This window comes from Nesoenas mayeri (assembly GCF_963082525.1).
Source record: "Nesoenas mayeri genome assembly, chromosome: 1".
Lineage (NCBI taxonomy): Eukaryota > Metazoa > Chordata > Aves > Columbiformes > Columbidae > Nesoenas > Nesoenas mayeri.
Window position 1 is genome coordinate 170,997,915 of NC_137541.1, and position 24,309 is coordinate 171,022,223.

General features: G+C 37.1%; 2 protein-coding genes across 2 annotated transcripts in view; one reads left to right on the top strand and one right to left on the bottom strand.

The window, feature by feature from the left end:
- The window catches only part of PIBF1 (progesterone immunomodulatory binding factor 1), a gene marked incomplete at its 3' end in the record, with an annotated part of 116,816 nt that extends 114,549 nt beyond the window's left edge, over positions 1–2,267 (bottom strand). The window contains exons 1-2 of the mRNA XM_080356229.1: positions 2,202–2,267; positions 740–1,055 (exon numbers count right to left, since the gene is read on the bottom strand). Of these exons, the coding sequence (XP_080212355.1) occupies positions 740–991 (252 nt within the window). The 5' untranslated portion in view covers positions 992–1,055; positions 2,202–2,267. The remainder of the gene's footprint in view (positions 1–739; positions 1,056–2,201) is intronic.
- A 147-nt stretch (positions 2,268–2,414) lies between these two features.
- Positions 2,415–22,830, top strand: DIS3 (DIS3 homolog, exosome endoribonuclease and 3'-5' exoribonuclease). Its single transcript, XM_080356216.1, has 21 exons — positions 2,415–2,672; positions 3,986–4,143; positions 4,902–5,095; positions 5,212–5,285; positions 6,418–6,585; positions 7,538–7,702; positions 8,632–8,745; positions 8,834–8,971; positions 10,064–10,210; positions 11,455–11,571; positions 12,417–12,518; positions 13,087–13,151; positions 13,247–13,331; positions 13,943–14,070; positions 14,560–14,646; positions 15,656–15,812; positions 17,467–17,681; positions 18,743–18,911; positions 19,460–19,618; positions 19,997–20,119; positions 22,500–22,830. The coding sequence occupies exons 1-21, from the start codon at positions 2,439–2,441 to the stop codon at positions 22,587–22,589; spliced, it is 2,889 nt and encodes a 962-aa protein (XP_080212342.1). The 5' UTR covers positions 2,415–2,438; the 3' UTR covers positions 22,590–22,830.
- The last annotated feature ends 1,479 nt before the right edge of the window (positions 22,831–24,309 follow it).

Here is a 24,309-nt window from a genome sequence, read left to right on the forward strand (position 1 = left end):
CTTGAAAGAATAAAGTGGAGAGCCCAATGCACTGAGAAGTACAATAACAATTGTCTAACAAGAAGTCTATGCTAAGGCTTCATAAAATACAACATAGTTTTTGCTCTAATGAAGTAGAAATGAAAAAGACTTAGTTCTACAATTCATCTTTTTCAGCCAAATAGCTATTTGTTCAACTGATTTCAAACTAGGCTTAAACTGAGAACAGCAAGCCAGTGAAAGCCACAGTTAGCACATAGTAGGCTGTAAATGTGGAGAGCACACAAACATGGCAAAGCTTTTACACCTTTCTTAATTTCATATCTTAGTGGAAACTGTGCACAACAAAATATAGTATCAGCATATTGGTATAGTCTAGACACATCTTCATTAATAGTTCATTGAGTAGCATACGGATGACTTTCTAGTATTCCGCAAGTTTAGGTTAAAAGCTCTATTTAAGTTGCTTACATCGGTGACAAAATGATTCATCATTTCTGAAAGAATACAAGTCTTTTGCCCTTGCTTTTGGAAAAGGAAAAACAAATTCAATCCCCCTTATCCATTTATAATACGTTGGACAAATCAGCTATGTTTTACATATCTTTGTTTCCTCCTTTTCTCATTTAATAAATGGTAGCCAAGTAGGCTTCCAGTAGGGAATTCACAGGAATTCTTTCCAGAATGGAAGCTGCTACCATACTCTAAAAGCATGAGAAACGAGAAAAGATTATACAACAGAAGAAGCAACATTTCTTACCTTGGTCAAATATTCTACTTTCAAGTTGTCAATCATCAAGTTTTTCTGAGACAGTTCTATTTTAAGCAGCTGAAGATTATGGAGCAACTCTTTCCGTTCAATCAGCTGCTTAGTGATTTTAACAGTACCTTCTCTTTCTTCAGAGGACGAAACATCATCGGTTGGTATTGTGGTTTCTAAGCTAATATCTTCAGACTCCAAGGAGCTAGAAATGTTTACTTTCCTGATTTCCTTAGAGCTTTTCTGTGACATTTTGTTTCACTATTTGTAAAGCTTTTCAAAGTTGTACTTCAAGATGAGCCCACAGAAGAATCAACTGCAAAAATCAAAACAATTAAATGAAAGGCATTATGTCATTACAAAAAATTAACCCGTTAAACAAGACCACTAAGCAATACTTCTCAGCATCATGTGATTATATTTTTTTGTTTACCCAAGAAAAACATTTCAAGCAGCTCAGAAAAGGGCAGTTGCCTAAGGACTCTATTTTTAAATAAGTAACAAGAGTTTTGACTGTAATATGCTAGACAGTGATGCGAGCCAAGCTTACCAGTAAGATAATATAGCTATTATAAATAAAGATGTGCACCTGCCATTCGCATTATCAGAAGAGCGTGCACCGAGAACTTACGAGACCCATGAGGCATACAGTGCAGAACATCCAATACAGGGCATAGCAACACTAGATAGACAGTAAAGGAATAGTTTGATGTCCACCTTCGTCTTCTCTGGAGAAGCAGTTCCTTTGCTCCTACCAGGCTAACTTATTTCATAGTCACCCATACTTTTACAGCCACTTGCTACAGACCAGAGCTTTTATTTAAGAGATGCACAGACTTTTGCTGTTCAAAGCCCTGCAGGGAGAGGAGACACTGCACCAGGCCAGCGCCAAGCCGGAGTGCCCTACCGCAGCAGGGGCGCAGGGCCCGACGGGGACAAGGGGCAATGGGTGCAAAGTGTAACACCAGAGGTTCCACTTAAATATGAGAAGAAACTTCTTCACAGTGAGTGTGACAGAGCACTGGAACAGGCTGCCCAGGGAGGATGTGGAGTTTCCTTCTCTGGAGACATTCAAAACCCACCGGGACACATTCCTGTGTAGCCTCATCTGGGTGTTCCTGCTCCGGCAGGGGGATTGGACTAGATGATCTTTCGAGGTCCATTCCAATCCCTAATATTCTGTGATTCTGTGATCCTCCCAGGCCGCAGCCACCTCTACAGGCCAGCGCCGCCGCTCCACGGCGGGGGCAGCTGGGCGCGGATGATGCTGCTCCACCCGCCGGGCGCCCCGCTCAGCGGAAGGCAGCAAGCCCAACCGGTAACAGCACGCAGCGCCAGGGTCGGGGGGAACGGAGCCCGGCCCGCCGATCCCCGCGCACGCTGGGCGGGGAGGAAGGAGCCCAGGCAGTGCCCCGTACCGCGGCCCCAGCCCCCCCGGCCCCGCCAGCCACTCATCTCTCACCTCAACCGGCGGCCGCGGCCCCGCTGGCGCACGCGCGCCCTTCCGCCCGCCTCAGGGCGCCGAGGCGGGGCCGCGCGACGCCGTCACCACGGCGACCGGGGAGCGCTACCGCCGCCGCTTCCCGCGCCCCGCCGCGCGGCACCATGGGAGAGACGTCGGCATCCCCGTCCAGCCTCCGCCTCCTCTGTCCCTCCTCGCGGTGCATGCCGGGAAGGCGGCGGCGCGGCGGCGCGCGCCATGCTGACCTCGCGGATGTTCCTGAAGCGCACGCGGGCGGGCGCGGTGGTGAAGGTGGTGCGCGAGCACTACCTGCGCGAGGACATCCCGTGCGGCGCCGCCGGCTGCGGCCGCTGCCCCCCCCGCCCCGCCGGGCCCGGGCTCGGCCTGGAGGCCCGATCCAGCGGCGCCGCCAGCAGCCTCTGCCCCGGCCCGCACTACCTGCTGCCCGACACCAACCTGCTCCTGCACCAGGTGAGCGGCCGCTGCTGCAGCGGAGACACACGCGTGGGCGCCGGGTAGGGCCTTCCCTCTGGGCCCGGCCGTGCCCCCTGCCCCTTGAGCCCCGCTTCAGCCTTGATTGAATCCGTGTGGGTGTGATGTACCCTGCTCCCGTTAGCCGTGGCGTTTAGGCGTCGCTCCTGGAGGGGGCGAGTTTAGCGGTGTGCTGTCGGGCGTGGATCTTCCCGGTGTTGCTTATGGCTGCTTGAACCCTGCATGGGTTGCCTTTTCTTTCCCTGCCAGCTACTGAGGAGGCCTTCAACTGGGTCTCTTTCGCTTGGAGAAGAGGAGACTGAGGAGTGACCTCATTAATGTTTAAAAATATGTAAAGGGTGAGTGTCAGAAGGATGAAGCCAGGCTCTTCTCAGTGACAACCAATGACAGGACAAGGGGCAGTGGGTATAAACTGAAACACAGGAGGTTCCACTTAAATATAAGAAACTTATTCACAGCGAGGGTGCCAGAACACTGGAACAGGCTGCCCAGGGTGCGTTGTGGAGTTTCCTTCTCTGGAGACATTCAAAACCCACCTGGACACATTCCTGTGTAACCTTATCTGGGTGTTCTGCTTGGGCCAGAGCATTGGGCTAGATGATCTTTTGAGGTCCCTTCCAGTCCCTAACATTCTGTGATCACCGAGGCCTGCCTGGTTTTAGGCTATATTTGGGTTTTATGTTTTGCTTCCTGAACAATAGGAATAAAGAAACAGCAGGGGTTTTGAGTTTATTTGTCGTGGCCTGATATCAGTATAGAAAGTCATACAAGGAGAGTGAGTAGACCTTGAAGCAGTGATTGGGGTCTCCAGATGGTCACTGAATTTTCCTGCCAACCTCAATTTCCTGTTGTAGGTTTAGGTTCTTTAAACTGTGATGTCATTTACAGGTAATGAGTGGAGGCCTCAAAATCATCCCCTGTACAACTCTGGTAGCATGGGATGAATTTTACTTTGCAGCCCATCACTAGTTGTGCAAAGGCTTGAGTCTAAGTCTAAGCAGTGCAGATAGTAGAGCTCCAGGCTGGGAGGCAGTGAATTCCCAAGCTTGATGCTTGACTTTTTTGGGTTTTTTATATTTATTTTCTTTTGGACACATCTGTAGAAAGTAGAATAGCTCTGTGCAGATATTAGAGACTGGAAGTAATTAATGAATCCTAACATTAATTACTCAGGAGAGGGGCACAACACTCACAAGTTTTACTAGGTACTCATCCCAAAAGTGGTAAGTAAAGATTTTCTTTCCAAGGCAACAAGTCAAGGAATTTTTATTAATTTCCATTTTGTTCCTTAGATTGATATACTCGAAGATCCTGTTATTAAGAATGTCATTGTGCTACAAACTGTCTTACAAGAAGTCAGGAATCGGAGTGCACCAGTATACAAGCGAATTAGGGACGTGATTCAAAACCCTGAAAAACATTTCTATTCTTTCACCAATGAGCATCATAGGTAAGGTATGGAATATGGTGTAACAAAATTCTTCTGATTTCTAATAAAAGATACGGAAACAGAACTGGAACATGTGAACTAGGAAAAAAAAAATAGACTGGTGTGCATAAGACTTTATTCTTCTAAGGGATCCAATCGGGAAATAGTTGCATGTTCCAGGAGGTTTTCTGGTTTATATTTAGGATAAGCATATGTATTATGAAAATGTGATTAGAATATTGAGTAAAGTTTACAGACAAGACTGTTAACTTGAGAAATGGAATCATGCTTTTCCAGTTTAGTCTCCCTCTTAAGCATATTCCAGTGCTTTATTAATATTGCCGGCTCAGTCTGTGGCAGAATTCAAAAATTTGTTGGTCAGGTATGTAAACCAGAAGGTTTTAAGACATGAAGATGTGATTAATTTGCCTTTGTTTTTGCTCAGAAATAGTTACCAATACTGCAGTATTGTAGTTCTAGGAATCTTGATTCCGTAGTTCTAGCATCTTGAATTTAGTCCTCTTCAATTGTCAGTGGGAAAGCTGTGTTAGAAATTAATACTTCCTTCCTATGTTTCTTTACCCTTCTGTCTCCTGACCCTTCAGTGGCCTGCAGAGTGTTACGCGTTATAAAAATTGGTACAGCAATGATTCTTTTGACCTTGCAGTCTTGGTCTTGTTTTTCTGAAAAAAAGATTTAAGTATGGATAGATATTGAGATTTGCTTTGTTTTGTTTCCCCCCTTTTTTAAAATTCTGCCCTCTTTTGAAATTTATTTAGAGAAACATACATAGAGCAAGAGCAAGGAGAATCTTCCAATGACCGCAATGACAGAGCCATTCGGGTAGCAGTAAAATGGTACAATGAACACTTGAAGAAAATAGAAGATGAGGAAAAGATTCAAGTTATCTTTTTAACAAATGACAGAGCTAATAAAGAGAAAGCTCTAGAGGAAGGGATAACTGCTTATACATGTAAGTGAAGTGGGATGTATGTTTAATTTATTGCTCAGATAAACAATCTCAGTATGTCTTCATATCTAAATCCCTGTGCATCTGTTGCATAAATATTTATGTGTGTGCTTTTGTAGGTGAGGAGTACATAAAAAGCTTGGTAGCTAATCCTGATCTTGTAGATCGTCTTGCTTGTGTATCTGATGAAGGGGTATGTTTTTATTTTCTTTTTATAAAATAAATTGCAAATGGTTTGCAGTATATTATTGGACAACATATGTCAGGCTATTAGCATCAGTTTAGAATATAAGGACTCTGAACTTTACACCATTTTGGCAATATAACTTTTTGAGAAGAAATATTGCAGCTGTTTTTTACTGCTGCTTGTATGCTGATTAGTAGGTATCTAGTTATTTATAAAATTCAGTTGGTTTAGGTAACTGTTATGAAGATAAGAGTAATAACACTAGGTTCAAGAAAGTGTATAAATATTAGAAATAAGGGAAACAAGATGAAAACTACAAAAGTATGTATTGCAGACCATTTAGATCTTTCTTTAGATCTTTGTTTGAAAGTTTTTGTTAGCTTATTATTGATTGAAAGTCTTTTCTACCAAAAGTTCTGATTTTTGTGATCAGTTAAGTTGACATCAGTGCAGGCTGCAGCTCTAAGATGAGCTACATCCTCTTCTATTTCCTTGTGCTTTATGTTTGTCAGTAACCAGACATAGATTTTCATATAAGTTTGATATAGCTGAAAACTAATGCCACAAAAAAATGGAAAGGTTGATTTCATCAGCTTGTTGTAACAGAATAGAGTGGGACATACAAGCATGGGAAGAAAGTGGAGGGCTCAGCTGATCATTTCAGTAGTTAGCTGTAGTTCATTGCTGTTAACTAGCTGCTCCAAAGTTCCGGGAGAGTTATGTGTTTTTGTAATCTTCCATATAGCTTACAGTATATGCTTACACTGTGTGCTGTTCTCTTTACTATGTAGTAGTAGTTTGCAAATATTTCATTCACTAAGTGTATATGTAGTCAGTATATCCAAATCAATGTAAAATTGTATGTCACTTGCGCAATATCTTTTTGAGTAACTGCAGGCAAACAGGAAAAGGAGGCATTCCTAGAATTGTTATGTTTCTGTGTTCTATATGCTTTTTATGCTTCGTTAGAAAAATACTTCTTAATAGTAGATTTTCATTATTGTGTGCATATTCATACCTACAGATAGTTAAATTTTAAGAGTGTGCTAGCTTCAGCGTCATGTTCCTGAGCTTGCTTTTGTGGAATAGTTATGAATACAAAAGACTGAAAATGTCCTTTTTTTTTTTCTAACTAAAGAAAGAAATAGAAAGTGGAAAAATAATTTTTCCAGAACATATTCCTCTCAGCAAACTGCAGCAAGGAATAAAATCTGGTATTTACGTCCAAGGAACTTACAGAGCAAGCAGAGATAATTACCTTGAAGCTACCGTTTGGGTTCATGGAGATGCTGAAGAAAACAAAGAGGTGAGTTTTTCATTTTGACTTCATGCTGTGAACTTTAATTAGCCTCAGTAATGACTTAAAATATAGTTCTTTCATGGTGATGTATATTGTTAAAAAGGAGCATTATACTAATTTTTCCTCTTCCATGTTTTTCTGACTTTTTTGCTTTGCTTTTGTTTGTTTATTTGTATGGATATAGACTACTAAAATGTTGACTATGCTCTTTTTGAAAAGAGAATAATGTGTTCAAAATGATAATTTGTGCTTTGATGGACTAATGATAAAATAAAGCTGAATCCCAGTTGTTAGTTTTTCAGTTGACTCGAATATAACACTTTTTCTTTTTTTTTTTTTTTTAATTAGTTTGAAATATATGGTGAAAGACAGAGAAACAAGTTTGTGGGAGGATTTTTAGCAAAACTGTGGTGAGCCCTTGTGGGGCTCACTCTCTTTATTTTCCCTGTTATTTTTGTGCCTGGTGATGAGTAGAGTGGCTGTTACCCTCTGAGCAGTTAACCCAGCTGTGCTTGCTGGTTTTGCTGTTGGTGCAGTTGTACAGACACTGTTTCCAAGGAGCAGCAGTTGCCTCCCTGTTCCTTCTTTGTGGTGGCAGTTGGAGGTGCTTCTGTAGCTCTTGGTGTTTTTTATTCCTATCTCCCGGTAGTCTGTGGAGTCCTTTAGCTTGCAAAAATAGAAGGATTGTCTTAAAATTTTAAAAAAAAAAATAAGGTCTGAAGGTCTGTGGAAGGCATATTATTTTTCTAGAGGCAATTGGAATCCTGAAATAATATCATCAGTACTGAAAGAAACCTAGGCAGAGGAAGAAGATGCCTCAGGAACATTCCATACAATGTTCTTTAGAGTCCAGAAACTGTTATACGTGGATGCTCTTCTGTTGTCTTGCTTTGATTTGGGTCTTCTGTTGCTATCATGGATGTTTGCATTCTCATTTTTTGTTTTCTAAAAATTCCAGATAATTATACAAGGACTGAAACATTTAAACCGAGCAGTTCATGAAGATATTGTAGCTGTGGAGTTGTTGGCAAAAGATGAATGGGTGGCACCATCCTCAGTGGTTTTACAGGATGATGGCCAGAATGAAGATGACATTGAAAATGAAGAGGAGAAAGAAAACATTGTATGAAATAAATAATTTTTTACTTAACTCACGTTAAGAGAAAGATGAAATCTGCAATAGCCTGCCAGTGTTGTTAGGCTTTAGATTTATATATGTTTTTATACTGACTCATAAAAGCTATCGTGAATATGGAAATTAGAAAACTTAATTGTAGTCCTAAAGTTGCATTAAATATGTGAATATGTATAAAATGGATACTTTTAAAAATTATAAATTAATCCTAATCAGAAATTCCCATATTAGCTTTGTTAATAAATCTAAAAGTTCCTGAGTGGTAGTCAAGTAATAATAGTCATATATTGATGTGCAGATCAGGATTTATTAGAATAGGAGCAGATGTTTTATCACAATGACAGTCAGCTTTTATAGGCAATGCATACATTTGGAAACAGTTGTAAAATATTCTAAAGCATCTTGCATTCTGCTTAATGTACATGCGGTATGCACCCATGTATACTCTGTCCAACAAATAATTGCATTTCTTTAGACACATGATCTTCCCACTGAATTCCATGGGAATGATTTTTAATATCGTTTTTACAATTACTGGAGAGTTTTCAAGCAACATAAAAGGGCTTCTAAAATTACAATAATAGCTTGGAAAAGAAAACTGAGGTAGTTGTGGAGTTCAGAAACAGTTGAACAAGGTAGCATCTCTTTAGAGTCTTTTTCTGCTGTTCTTTGTTTTTCTGAAACAATGTCCATTTAGAAAACAAAGCCACCAAAGTAGTCATGTCGCACACTAAAAATCTTAAAAGTCATGCAAAGCACAGGGAGACATAGTTCTCTTTATGATGGCACAATAGAATTTATGGTCTTATAGTGACACATAGGTTGTTACCACCATGGTTTGAGATACATACTGTAGTCAAACATGTTAATGTGCGCTCAAACATTCTTGTAGTTTTAACCTCTATGTTTTCCACCAGCTGAAGACTTCTGTTAGCAAGGACATGCTGAGACCTACAGGAAGAGTAGTGGGCATTATAAAACGAAACTGGCGGCCGTTTTGTGGCATGCTTTCCAAGTCAGAGATCAAAGAGGTGAGGAAATAATCAAGTTATTTTAAGTTTGTATTTTCTTTTTTCCTTTACTCAGAAATTATTTCTTCCTTTTTCTGGCTGTTGATAGGCAAGGCGCCATTTGTTTACACCAGCTGATCGCAGAATTCCTCGCATTCGAATAGAAACAAGACAAGCAGATACACTAGAAGGACAAAGAATAATTGTTGCTATTGACGGTTGGCCCAGGAATTCCAGGTATCCTAATGTAAGTTTAAGTGTTCTCTTCTGAACTTTCTATCTGTCTGATTTTTATGTGTTTATTAGGTAAGATGTGTATTATTACCTGCAACACTGAGTAACTTGAAAAAGCGTTGACATGCATTTTAAGTTCTTCAAGCACTTTTTTTCACGGTTCAGATTAAGGAGGTGCTTAAATGATTTAGTTTCTTCTTACCCCCAAAAAACAGATATGGGTTATCATATTTAAAAAGCTTGGTCCACAGGTTCTGCAGTGAATATACATGTGCTAACTAAGGTGCTTTGTTTAGACTAAGTAGGGACTGCCTTGTTTTAGTCTGGGTTCCTAGATAAGTGAACCTTTTGCTGTGGTTTTGCTCATCCACACACTGACCACGGTCCTGGCAAGTAGTTGCAAACACATTGGCCAAATTCAGTCAAATTGCCAGTGGGGCAGAGTTACAGGTAATTAAGCTCTTAAAAGTTCTTAGAAAATAAACAGAAGGATATAAGAGGAACTGAGGACAGTAGCTTCAATTTGTATTGACCATTAACTGGGTTTTAAAGAGGCTTCTGTTGGCTTGTGTAGGAATGCATAGCGTGTAATGAATGGGAGCACAGCTGTCTTACCCATGTTTAGAGAAAAGAAAGGAATTTGGAATATATGGAAGGAGTGTTAAGATAAAGACAGCATTGCTGGAGAGAATGAGAGACATGAGAAAGGCAGTAAAGTTAATGTAGAGTTAGGAAGTGGGGTATGTGGCACAACACAAACCCATAGGGTAAGTAAACATTATTAATTTTGCTGCTTATGCAACGATGTGTTTTCTTTCCCATAAAATTAAATTGCTATGTTTACAATTTTTACAGTCTTAAATATGGCGAATTTACTGCCATTCTGGGAAAAGAGGGGGAAGTACAAAGTTCAGACTTAATCAATTAAATGTTTGAAATTAAATTTCTTTCCTAAAGATGAGAAAGTTAAATGGAGAGATTACTCCTTCTATGTAGTTTAATAAAGTAATAACCTATGAGATAATGGTCTCAAATACTTATTTTTGAGGAAACGATGCTTGATGTGTGTGTATATATATTTCAGTGTATGAATATTGTTTCTCAGGGTCATTTTGTAAAGAACTTGGGAAGTGCTGGAGACAAAGAGACCGAGACAGAAGTTCTTTTGCTTGAACATGACGTCCCTCATCAACCTTTCTCCCAGAGTGTCCTTAGTTTCCTACCAAAAATGCCATGGAGCATTACAGAACAGGTAATAATTTATAATTTTTTTGTAGTAATTACTCTGCCTTTTCCTTCACATCAAACTTTGACATTCTTGGATATCCCAGTGTACTCAAAAAAGATGGAAAATGTTGTCCAAACCCATTTTGTCTTAGGGTAGACTTTCAGCTGCATTTCCTATGGAAACAAAGCCTCTGCAGGTTTTTGGGTTTTGAGCGAAACTGTGTTTCTTAGGGATAGAAATTTTAAGATAAAGACCATATTACAGGTTTCATTAAAAATATATAAAAAGGATTTTTCTCAAAGGAGTCTACAGTTCAAATAATTGTAAGATCATCTCTTAGAGTTTTTCATCTTGTTAAACAGCTTTGTAACTAAATGTGACAGCCTATGTCATTGCTAAAATAATCTGAGGAGCCTTTCCTATATCCCACTATAATCCAGTAAAGTAGTTAGAGGAAGAGAAACTGGTGTTTGCAGATGTTTTAAATGCTGTTAGTGAACTTCAGGTTCTCCTCAGTAGCTTAAATACAAGAAGTGGTTGCTTTAGAACATGTGGGAAAATGTCAGCATGATATGTTTTTACCTTGGGCTGGGCTAATGCTTTTTGTTTTGTGTTGTGCTGGGCTGAGTGTTCTTGTTTGTGAATTTTTTGTATTTTAATTTCTTTGAGCTGGGCTACTTTTATTATAATTTATTACCGACTCCTATTTCTTTTGAATGTGCAAGCTGAAGGAGGGATCTCTGTGTAAATTAGCTGTCTAAAAGTCGGTTGTCTAGTCTAAGATATCTATCTGAGATCTTTTTGTAGCCATGATACAAAGGTAAATATCTCTGAAGTGTGCAGTTCCTTTCAACTGTCTAGCAATCTAAACCTTAGAAAGCTAAAGTTAATTGAGAGCAATCATATCCTAAACAATTTGTCCAGCTGGACATCTGTCAAAATTTCGCTTAAAATATTTTGATTTCTGAGATTGTGAGTTTATTCTATTTCTCTTCCTTTTTGCTGTAAAACAGAAAAATTCTCAGTAATTGATCATCTTCCATCTTAGTTTTTCTGTCACTGCATGTCTGCTTTTATCTTAGAAATAAGTACTACTACAAGTCTTGATGTAAGACAAAAAAAGCAGCTCTCTGAAAATATTTAGTTACTTTGGAAAGTCTTATGCAAAGTGCCTTTCTTAAACGATTATTTTTACTTGCATATGGAAGGTGTTCTTGAAAACAACTTCTTTCTTTTTGTTTTTGTTTTTGTTTTTTTTTTAATTTCAGGATATGAAATACAGGGAGGACCTAAGGCATCTGTGTGTTTGTAGTGTTGATCCTCCTGGCTGTACAGATATTGATGATGCATTACATTGTAGAGAAGTAGAAAATGGAAATATAGAGGTATTGTTTCTTTTTTTTTTTTTTTTAAATCAAGCCAGTCATTTATTTATTTACTTCTTCCTTTATTTTACAAACAGTGTGGTACTGGTAGTAGTAAATGACATGATCAAAGCTACAAATTTGTTGTAAAACAAATCAATGTTTTTTTCGCAACTGTGAGAGGGTAATAAAGAAAGGAAGTTGATTTTGCATTATATCAGTGTCAGAACTGGGAGATTAATGTTGTCTAAATTCACCCGCTTTCTGTTTATTTGGCATGGGAAATTAAAATAAGTTTGTTTACTCTTTTAGTTTCGTAAAAACATGGATATCTACAGCTGGAATAAGGAGCAATCAGTAGAAAAAGTGAAGCTACTGCTATACTGCCTAAGGCATAAGAATTTTATTTTTAAAAAAAGTATTAAAAGGCTACAGACTTTACACCAGCTCTCTATGCCCTTATATCTGATTTAGTTAGGCTTTCTTTGTTATAAATTAATTTGTAAGTGTAATAGCAGAGTGTACCAAAATAGAAGGTCTAGCAAACAAAAAAAACAAAACCAAATTTTCAGTGAGCCTTGAAGAAGATGAAAGAGGCTGTTTGAGCTGCCTGGCAAGAAGAGTTGTAATTGGTAGTTGGTATATTGGTAATTGTAGTTGGTAATGAGTATAACTTTCAACTAAATGTACACATGGCCTTATTTTGTATAATTGCTGCAACTGCTCATTTTATTAATATCAGTATGATAGTTTTTGGCTATTCTTCCTCCTCCTGAATATAGGAGCTGCTGAAGGGAACTGGGAATGGGTAAATTGGCTTGTAAATAAAAACTTGTGAAAGTTTCAATGTGATGCTTGTTTTTTAGGTTGGTGTACATATTGCAGATGTCAGTCATTTCATTCGCCCAGGAAATGCTTTGGATGAGGAGTCAGCAAAACGAGGAACAACAGTATATCTGTGTGAAAAAGTAATTGTTTTCTATATAAAAAGACTCATTTGCGCTGCACTTAATTTGTCTAAGGCTATCAAAATGAAGGTGCTTTCTGTCATTCAGCCTGCACAGCACGAGGGAGAACTTTTTGAACTTTCTTTTTCTTCTTTTTTTTTTTTTAATCCATTATCTAGAGTATATCTGTTTCAACTCCTGATTGATGCAATAATACCATGTAGTTCTGAAGCTGGAGTACTGTTTTAATATCAATCTGGAATTACAAATTTAGCCTGTTTTTGCCTTTTCCATTGTTTTTTCTTGTGGTAGCAAAATCTCTTATTGTTTCCTGTGATTCTTATTACAACTGTACACTTAGTCATGCTTATTTAACTTATTTCTCACAGACCACATTTTCTTTTCAGAAATAACTTACTAACTATCTGATAACTAAAGTGAATCTTGGAATGAATTCCCTCTGAAGTAGCTTACTTTTCTTTCTGAAATTAGAGCTTTCTTAGCAAAAAAACCCTATTATTTTCAAGCTTTTAGCATATTTAAGATATATAGTTATAACTAGTCACTATTGATATTCTTTATTTTGCAGAGAATTGATATGGTTCCAGAGTTACTTAGTTCCAATTTATGCTCCTTGAGGTCTAATGTGGACAGGTATACGTATACGATTCATACTTAAATCCTGACAAGAAACTCCAAATGTTTATAGGTGGATTTTAACAGATTTCCTGTCTTTCTCCTTCTTATAGGCTTGCATTTTCATGTATATGGGAGATGAACCATAAGGCTGAAATTCTAAAAACCAGATTTACAAAGAGTATTATTAATTCCAAGGTTAGTCACAAACATGTTATTATACTTCTGAAACAAAGCTGGTGACCTTTTTATAAAACAAAATCAACAGAGTTGATAAGGAAGTTTTCTTCTTTCTGTTTATTGATTTATATTTTCTTAGAATTAGAAAATGATGTGTAAATTCTAAACATAAAAAAAAAATATTCTTCACTGCGTCTTTAAACCTCTAAGACTGCGATGTTTTTTATGTGGTTACTTTGTTATGATATTTCATTTAAAAAGCATAAATGTATTGACAAATATATTGGACATGGTTGGTATATACCAGCTGGTCATAATTTTCAGTTAAATTCACTGGACTTTGTAGGTGTTTAATGTATTTCTGAAAATCAGACCTCCAATACATAAAATGTGATCAGGACAAAAAAATACTGTAAATGCCTGGTACTTCTTAGTATCTTGCATAGATCCATCTTGTTTTGTTCATTTTTCTTTGACAATGACATGCATTTAGGTGTTGAGTGTAAAGCTTTGTGTTATTGTGAACCAACTTTGACAGGAAACTGCGATATCTGCAAGACAGAACTATGTTTTTCTTTTTGGTATTGAGTTATGTATCATAATGTCTTTTTTGTTTCAACCTCTTCAAGGCTTCTCTTACATATGCGGAAGCACAGATGAGAATTGATTCAGCAACTATGAATGATGATATCACTATCAGCCTACGTGGACTAAACAAATTAGCAAAAATTCTGAAGAAGAGAAGAATTGATAATGGGTAAACCATGTAGTGTCCCCATTACCTTTTTTTTCCCCCCTTTTTTTTTTCTTTGGTGTTTTTTTGCTATCAAACTGTATAATGGTCTTCTTTGTCCATTTTTCCAGTGAAAATCTTTTGAATTAGAAGTATTTTGCTATTTTGATTTGCATAAAAATGACTATTTTCATTTCCCCAAAAATATAAACTCGAAATGTTAACTTTCCTTCACAAGATCAATCAATATGGATCTCTTGTAGTCATTATGAAAGCACAACCAGAGAAGTAACATTTGAAATTTTAGGATCTAATATTGATGCCTGTCAGCATCATAATTTCTGCTATTTTGACCATTAATTTCAGTCTTATTTATAATTTTGCTAAAATTTAAAAGTTTTGCTGATTTAAAATTACAGTTTGATGATAAACCCGGATGTTCTGTACAGGCTTGCAACTCAGCTCCTGTTTCTGCTTTACTGTAAGTTGTTAATGCCACTTGCTGTCTTCCAGAGCCTTGGTGCTTTCCTCACCAGAAGTTCGTTTCCATATGGACAGTGAAACTCATGATCCTATTGATCTCCAGACTAAGGAGCTCAAGTATGCCTTTTATTTTTCTCAATTAGTTAATTTAGGGCAGGGAAGGAATTAAAAGCATGTTCAAGTAGCGACATTTATATAATAGTTTACAAAGTTCAAATAATAGTGCAGGAAAATAATGGAATCGTAGAATGGTTTGGGTTGGAAGGGATCTTAAAGATCATCTAGTCTAACCCCCCTGCCATGGGCAGGGGCACTTTGCACCAGACCAGATTGCTCAAAGCCCCACTCAACCTGGGCTTGGACACTCCCAGGGACAGGGCATCCACAACTCTGGGCAACCTGATCCTAAAAAATATAATTTCTCAATTTGGCTGCACTATTTATGAAGCAAGTTTTGAATTGTATGCTTCATATATGAATTTAAGTCTTTACTACTAATGTAATGGAGCAGTAAGGTCCAAGCTCTCTACATTCCAGTGGTCTTTTTGGAATGCTCATCTCCTGGTATTAACAAAGGAGAGAAAGTAGAACTTAAGAGTTATGGATTACTGAAACCTTAAGAACAACAGAGCAGTTATTGCACATATGTAGTCATACAGACAGTATTACCAAGGGGTTGTAGAAACAGAGCTACTGATTTGATTTTTGAAACTAGATATTTACTTTCCTACTACTTAGTTTCTGTGCTAAAATCTACACTTGGTTGTGTATACTGTTGCGGCTTCATGGTGTGCAGCATGGTGCTTTCAGACTTCATATACACAATATTTAAACAGTACTCTTAGAAGAAACCAAGAGGCTTATTCTTTGGTCTTTCAGGGCATTTTAAAGAGCATTTTTTTAATACAATTTGTTATTTTGGAATATTTTTTTTTCTTCTCATTCTGTATTTGAAACTTAGTAAATAATAATGGTTTTAGTCTTAAAAATGTTTGCCTAGTTGTATAAATGTTCAAAACCATTAGTTATTGTTATATAATGTTACTAGGGTGGTGCAATGTTTCTTCATTAGGCACTATAAATAGCTAATGCTTTTCTAACAATACAAAATATTTTATGTTGATAGAGAAACAAATTCCATGGTTGAAGAGTTCATGTTGCTTGCCAATGTCTCTGTAGCACAAAAAATTTACGATGAGTTCCCGGAGTTTGCCTTGCTCCGGAAACATCCTGCTCCTCCCCCATCTAATTATGACATCCTTGTGAAGGCTGCAAAGTCTCAGGCAAGTTTGTACCATGCTAATTAAGTTAATTAATCATAAAATGCTGTGTTTTCTCTCTGTTTGGCCTCTTGACCAAGAGTAAGGTTTGGAGAGCAGTATTTTGAAAGTCTTAACAGCTGCACTTTAAAATTGTTGGTACTTGTAGCAAGATATCTGTGCGTGCAGATGAAAGGAAGAAGCTTGTGCTTTTTAAAATGCCTTTCTTAGGTAAAGAAAGCAGATCACTCTTTAAGTCTTTTGTAGCGTAACTCTTGTATGCTGTGAATGGTCCTCTCCAAGCCACATCTGATTTTTTTTTTTAATTTTTTATTCTTGAGATAGGTTTTGGCTTCAGATCATATACATTATTGATGTACTTAAAAATGGGTCAGTCACATCAAATAACGTGTCTCTGTTAAAGTCAGGAAGTAAAAAAATGTATTCTCATGTGTTTGTAGTTTTCATCCTCTCCTTAGACCAGCTAGAGGTTAATTTAAGCCTGAAACAAGTCTGATTTAATTAACAAGTCTGAACTGAAAAATGATCTTTCCAGTTTCAGGTTCTTTTATTTGAGCTAAACTTTTTTAAAAGTCAGTTTTCTAGACATTGCGATATGCATTGATATTTCATTTCCATTCAACTCTTCCCTTCCCCCTTTTATTTTCTACAAGCAGGCAAGAAACTCCCAAATTCTATCAGTGTAAGATTAATAGATGAGGCCAAACCCAGACCATTTCATTTTCCACTGCTGTAAAACTGGACTAATTATAATGAATTCATTTGCACTCTTAAAATTATTTTTCAAGTACTGTTTTATTTGGGAAGCTAAGTTCCTGTGCATAGACAAACATTCTTTTAATAAACCGAAGTGGCTTTTTACTACTCTGACAGGACCATCACAACTGGCTATTTATATGCTATATTTTTGTTACACTTTTAAAGTAACTAATTATTTTACCATGATAAGCATAATTTGACTTTTAGATTTTCTAGACCTACTTTATTGTCAGTGGTATACATGAAGGAAAGAACATTGAACTAATCTTGTGATGAAATTTACTTGGTGTGACTGGAAAATAAAAATGCATTATTTATTTTCACTTTACCTGAATTTCTATCAGAGAACACTGGCAAACAAGAAACAAACTTAATGTTATACAGTACTAATTTTACAAATCACTTTTCCAAATATAAATTTTAATTTGTGGAGGGAATAAAAGAAGGTTGACTACTGCTCACATTGTGCTTGGATGAGAATGTTTGTGTGACATAAATAGTTCTTTTTTTTTTATTATCCCTTCTGACTTATTCAATAAAGAGGCAGAAAAATCAAACCGAAGTAAATAAAAAACTTGTTATAAAGTGTTTCTTAGTTCTGAATGGATGTCTCTTCTGAATTCCTAGGCTACTGACTTAGCTTTTCATTGTTTGCACGGAGCAATAATGAAAGAGGGATCTGTGCATGGGTGGATTTTTGTTGGTTTTGTTTGTTTGGGGATTTTTGTTGGTTTTGTTTTTTTCTTTGTTTTGTTGTGTTTTTTTTGTTTTTGTACTAGTGGCATTCCATTAAGTTATTAGGTGTGATACCTGTGCTAATTGCTAAAATCAGTATGGACTTCTACTTACACTTTGATGTTTGCTAGTAATACCTGATTTTTTTTTTTTTCTTCCACAGAATTTGGAAATTAAGACAGATTCAGCAAAGGCTTTAGCTGAATCATTAGACAAAGCTGAATCTCCAGCATTCCCCTATCTCAATACACTGTTGAGAATTATGGCCACTCGCTGCATGATGCAAGCTGTTTATTTCTGCTCTGGAATGGATAATGACTTTCATCACTATGGTTTAGCCTCACCTATTTATACCCACTTTACCTCACCCATCAGAAGGTACTTTTATGAAGGTTTCAGAGAGCCAGAAGTGACATATTTGTGAAGAAATTCCCGTTTTAAATTCTGGTGTTGTCCATTTAAAATAAAACACTAAAAGACAGTAGTGGTTTTACATGGTGATCCACCTCCATAGAAGCAGTGTCTGTAACTGCTAAGATCTCATAAATTTTTTTAAAAGACTCATTAAGAGAAATACACTCCTAATGCATGTCTAGCATAGAAATCCACTTTGCGATCAGTTAGCATTGTATAAGTCCAACAGACTGAGGCCGAGGTTGGCCAGTCATTTTTCAGGTAGAAGTTGTGTTAAAGTTTTGAGGAGACTGTATTTAAAGTATTAAAAACCCTGCTGGTTTGAAACTTGCTATTGTGGCTGTTGTGCTGTAATGAAATCATACATCTTGGAAAGTTAGTTGTTTTTTTCTTTTAACCAAGAAGTATCTAAGTTTTGAGGAAAATAATTGTAGTCATATTTTGCTCCTTGGAACCATTGCAACTGAAATCTCTTACAGGTAGATTAAAATTCCTGTGCATTTGTGTGAATAATTTGTGGAGCATCTAGGAGTCCTAAGAGTAAATTTTAATTGCTAACAGATGTGTTAAAAAGTTATCGGCTGAAGTTCTAATAAATGTTATATATGTTCAAGTATGATTATGCTTTGCAGATCAATGGCATTGACGTACCATTCTACACCAAATTTGTCTAGTTCATGGGAAAGGGAAGAGAGAGTGGCTTAAGCTGCCATGGTGAAACATTATTCTTTAGACCAAAAATAAAATTTTGTTTCTTATTTCTAAACATTCAACAATACAGGCTCTATTGGTAGAACATAGTAAATAATTTCTCTAAAGAACAGTACAGTTCATTCTGCCTCTGCAGAGTGTACCTTTGGTCATCAAAAGAGAGCGATCTTGAATTAATACAGGGATTTATCAGCAGACTGTCATTATTACAAAAAACTTTTTAATCAATAAGATTTCTAAACTTTTTAAAAAGTTTGAGTATAATTTTGGTTTATGTTTGGTATGTCATTTATCATTTAATCTCATCTTTGCAGGTATGCTGACATTATAGTACATCGACTTTTGGCAGTGGCCATCGGAGCAGACAGTACTTACCCAGAACTTACAGATAAACATAAACTAGCAGATATGTGTAAAAATCTCAATTACCGACATAAAATGGCTCAATATGCACAAAGAGCATCTGTTGCATTCCATACACAGGTGAGTAGTTCTGAGATGTGAGGAGGGAGGGGACACTGCATTGTAGCACAAATCAAGTCTGTAGGAATGATGAAGAATGAGGGATGCCGCTGTGAGGAAAAGCTTCAACATTGCATTGCTGGTTCTGAAAAATCAGGAATAATGGCATCTTGAGGATTCTTTTTACTTTGTGTTTTTTATAAATATGATGAATGCTTAATACTACAGTAATATTATAAACAGCTTATAGAATTTTTAATTGGCTGTCAAAATACAGTATGTAATTATCACTAAGTATAGATTTGTATTTGAATGTTTTTATTTTTTTTTAAGCCAGTGTGTTTGTAATCCAGAAGTGAATCATAGAATAGTTTGGGTTGGAGGGGACCTTCAAAGGTCATCTAGTCCAGCCCCGCTGCAATGAGCAGTGACATCCTCAACTAGATCAGGTTGCTCAGAGCCCCGTCCAGCCTGGCCCGGAATGTCTCCAAGAATGGGGCATCTACCACTTGAATGGTAGATATTCTAGTGGGTTTTTTTCTCATTCATGGATTCTGCTTTTGTCACAGCTGTTCTTCAAAAGCAAAGGAGTAGTGAATGAAGATGCATACATACTATTTGTAAGAAAAAATGCAGTTGTGGTCCTGATTCCCAAGTATGGGTTAGAAGGAACAGTCTTCTTTGAAGAAAAAGGTAAACCAACACCAAAACTGGATTACAACAGTGAGGTATGTTTCATAAGGTTTGTTCTTAAGTACCTTTATTTTTTTATGTGGTGAGCATGATGATTAAAATCTATTCTGGTTGGATCTAGAAGGGTAAGAGAGGCTTTTCTAAATGCACGTTTATTAATCTATAGTAGTAGTGTCACTATGGTTTTCTAAGTCTAAATAAGCAAGTTCTGACAGAAATTGGTTTCTATAATAGATACTACTAATACTGCAAAATGTATATACCACATATTATGACACTGAACATTCAGGACAGTAATTTGTGTTTTTTTTTATTGATGTGTAACATTAGTAATTTTCTGCAAAAATACTTACTTGTTTAAAAACATAAGACATTGTAAGCAGTGATCATTTATATAAAATTTCAACTTCCAGGTACCGTCACTTACTGTGGAAGACACAACATTACATGTATTTGATAAAGTTAAAGTGAACGTTATGTTAGATGCTTCCAACATCCAGCATCAGAAAATTCGGATGGTGTTGGTTGAACCAAAGGTAAGGCACAAGATTTGTGATTCTTAGAATCATATTACCCTTCAGTAATCTTGAAAAATTCAGCAGATGGTAAAATTGAAATTTAACCTGGAAGAAAAAAATCATTTAGCAGCAGATTGTAGCTATTGCTTCATATCTATTCTCAATAAAACATGGATCTGCTTTCACTGACTGTTGAAAAGAATAAAGGGCTCTAAATTAAAATTCCCTTCTGAGCCCATTAGGGATATTTCCACTGATGGGAAAGATGATGATCTGCTGAAGGTAATGACTTTTGAATTTCACGGTTCTGTAATCAAATCTTCCTTTTGAAAATCTGCCAAAACTCGGTGGGATCTTTTTGCTCCAGTAAATGATGGTGTAATTGTAATGGGGGGCTCAGAAGGAAACGCTGTATAATTGCTGCCTGTAAATGACAGTCCTTTCTTACAACTTCCACAATATAAAAATTCTCTCTTAATAATGTTGTAAGAACTGTAATAACATAATAACTATCTCTAGTCTTTAGACTTTTCAGTTCTAGCTGCTTAGTGCATCTGGGCCACTGGGGTTTTCACATGGTGTCACACACACCTCAGGCTTGCTGAGTCCTTTGCCTGCCATTACAAGATTGTGTCCTTTCAGTGTTACATGTGACTTTTTTGGTGAACAGATGGTTGTGGTGATTATCCGTAATGATGGAGGAAAAAGAAAAAGCCAAAATAAGCAAAAGGTCCTTGTTTGTGTAGTCAAACATCGTTATTTCTTTTTTTCTGAGGAATCATCTGTTTCCCAACACGTGTAAATATTTTGTACTAACTTGAGTTGAAGGCAGTCTTCATGATTTCAAAGAGTGAGAGTAGATAATGAAATCTGTAGCAGAAAGAAGCCTTGTGCCCTGCTGTGCGTTAACATGCTGAGCTGCCTGCTGCTTGTGTTCACCAACTAGAGTTTGTTTGTCAGAGCTGCTGCTGTGGGTGTAACTCAGGAACACTCCTGTTGCAATGACTCCAGGCCCCAAGGGACACACTTTGTTCCTTGAAAATAGACACAAAATAAGGCCAGTGCCAGCTGATAATATTTTCCTTCCCTTCTGCTTCTTGTACTAATGTCTGTGAAGGTCCTTGCTCTACAATGAAGCAAGTAATTTTAGATAACCCCTTAATTTTAGATTATCCCTTGATACAGGAATGGCTCTACTGGTTAATGCAAAATACTGTCACCCTAACCATCAGTTTCTAGTCCTCCTTGCTGGTGAGGAATGAGTATAGGAATAAGATGCACATACAGTGGTCATTCCCTTTCTATCTATTCAAAGCTTCCAGCAATTTACAACTTGAATACTGTCTCACCCAGAGATCCACAACTTTGTGTTCAGTAGATAGTCTTGTTCTGCTGACTTTTTTGAACTGTTCCTTGAAATTCTGTTGATAAATGATGTTTTTATTCTGAGTCTAATGCTCTTTTAAAATTCCTTATTCTTGCTCCTGTAATGCATTTTAAGGCTTGGGTTTTTTCTTCTACTATGGTGATGCATGTACACTAAAAATCAGTATTAGGGGGTTGGGTCTGTGGGCAACCTCTTAAGCAGTTCCCCAGGCAAGAGTTGCTTCTCCCTTTTTATGGGTTCTCTGACTCGTTGCACCAAGAAACAGGCCTTTATTGTACCTAGAACCCCAGACTCTGCCTTCTTGTGACATTAACTCATTGAAGGTAATTTATTGTTACCATGTTACTTGTTCTTACAGCCCCTGATACTCCTCAGCAGGTCATAGTTACTGCCACCATCATTAGCTGACCAAAACCAGCCTTCTGCTGCTGGCAGTGGGTTGTATTCCAGTGTAGGTGCCTGTGTTACTCTAATGCAGTTAAATGACTCTTCCACCAGTATATGCTGTTGTCGCTTTCACATAATGTATAACTTGGTATTAAAATCATAGTGATCAGCTTCCTGCCATCAAGCTTCTGCGGTGCCTCCTACCTCCTGTCATCAGCCATGACCATTTGCCTGCTTGACAGGAACAGCTCTTCAGAAAACACTGCAGTGGTGACTGTTTTAAAGGCAAAATGGAAATCGTTAGGTTTAAGACCCCTGCTGACCTCTTCCACTCATACTCCATGCCTTATAAGTATTTGTTAAGGCACAGCAAACAACTGAGAATGTGTCATGTATAAGGAACTGCTGACCATATACTTAAGAGAGGTTCTGCTGCTTGTATTTCATCTTTTTCCAGGTTTTACTTGATCTAAACTCTTGTTTAGATGACCAATATCAGAATTTAATGAAGGGGATAGAGTGTTTGTAAAAAGTCCTGTACAAGTAAACTAAAGTTTTTTCAGAATAGTATAAACTAAAATCAAGTTAAAAGTGTTCTGACTTCTAATTCTTTTCCTACTGTAGATACTAGGAAATGATGTCCCTGCAAATCTGCCTACAGAGATAAGCAGCAAGAATGAACCAGAGAAAAAGAAAAAGAAGCTACAAAAATAGCTGGATATTAAAGTTTACAGGAAGTCATAGTTATTTGTTTTTACTATTTTTCCCTATGGGTGAAATGCTAGAAACAGATTGTTTACTTTTAAATACACATTTTAATAATTTGTAAAACTGGCCTTTTTTAAAAAAAAACACTTTTATGAATATATGTAAGCAAGAGAACAATAGTTTTAAAACCCAGTTTATGTCTACAGTTTTGTCTTGTGGGTGAAAATAAATGTTTCTGCAAAGTGAAGAAATAAATAGTTGTAATATATTATTTTTTTTAAAACAGCCTTAAGGCCATTCAAAAGTCAGTCTTTTCAGTCTTCAGTCCATTCTCTTTAGCACCTCAGAACTGAAAGAGGTAATTGTGCGAGTTACTGGTCCTAAGCACTAACAGAATTTACTCTTGAGAAATAAATTCCACAGACTTGCGCTTCCTTCTGGCAGAGTTCTCTCCCACACCAGATTGTGTATATATATGCACATGATATAAAGAAACTGTACCAGAAATGTACATTAGCCTGCCTTAAAGCAATTTAAAATTGTTGCTTAGCCTCTGATGAACTGCTTTTAAAAAAAAAAAAGGATGGAAACGATCAATTATAATGTATTACACAAAAATCCACAAGTAACTACAAGTCAAGTTTTGCAGTGGTCTGTTATTACTGCTTGTGCTCATGAAGCTGGGGAGTTAGAATTCTCAAAAAGACCACAAACATTTTTTGCCTTGAATTGCTTTGTTACAATCAAGCTACATCCTTGGGTAATCACTGGGTCACAGTTGATCAGGACATGACTGTCACTTAGCAATATTGACTTGACTTGCTATATGCTGTCATTGTAAATGATTGGATCACATTTATCAAGTACATACTTACAAGACAGCAAAAGGAGACAACATGTTTAACTGATTGATGTTTCAATCTGTCACCACCACTCTAAAAGGCCTATTCAGAAACTTTAAAATAAAAACCTCTTTTGAAGAAGGATGTGCAGGGTACTGGAACTATAACTGTTACTGCCCTTTTAATTCAGCATCAAATAATAGAGTAACTGGAACCGTTTCTTAACTGTATGAGAGCAAAAGTGTGCCAGGCTCCCTGCCTGATCTTACTCTGTTCCCCGGGGCCCCCCACCTAAACAATACAGACATACGCCTGCTACAGGCTCCACTCAGACAAAAGATGGTGCAAACTCTAGCAAAGAAAATAATACAGTCTAGGTAAGAAAGAGATGTCTTTATTCTGTTTCACTACTCAATTTACAATTATGCACGTTAAAGGACTCTCATTAAAACTACTGAAATTAATTTAATGTAAACAATGACCGTTTTGTGCAACGTGTGCCAACCAATGCATTAAGTACGACTACGGAAATAGAATGGTCAAATGACTCCCACAATAATTTGCAAAATAGGTTTCCTCTACAAAGCAGTTACACGAACATAAAAAATATGCAGGTTTTCATAAAATAAATAATTTCCATTTAACTGAAGACTATACAAAACAGGACAGAAAATACCAGCAATTTCTTTGGGGGGTATCCATAATTCTCATGTTCACCCATTTCTGCTGTTACTTTTCCCTTACCTATAAGAAAATACTTATACAGGATGCAATTAAATATTTTTGTGATTGCTCTTTTTTTATTCGTGAATACTTTGAAAGCTTCTGATCATTGAATATATCACTATAAAGAATCAGAGATATTAAAAAATTAAAACCATATC

Coding starts and splice junctions, on each gene's coding strand:
- DIS3 (XM_080356216.1), top strand. CDS start 2,439: ATGCTGACCTCGCGGATGTTCCTGAAGCGCACGCGGGCGGGCGCGGTG. Junction 7,703..8,631: donor AAGAGGAGAAAGAAAACATT/GTATGAAATAAA, acceptor GTTTTCCACCAG/CTGAAGACTTCTGTTAGCAA. Junction 11,572..12,416: donor TAGAAAATGGAAATATAGAG/GTATTGTTTCTT, acceptor CTTGTTTTTTAG/GTTGGTGTACATATTGCAGA.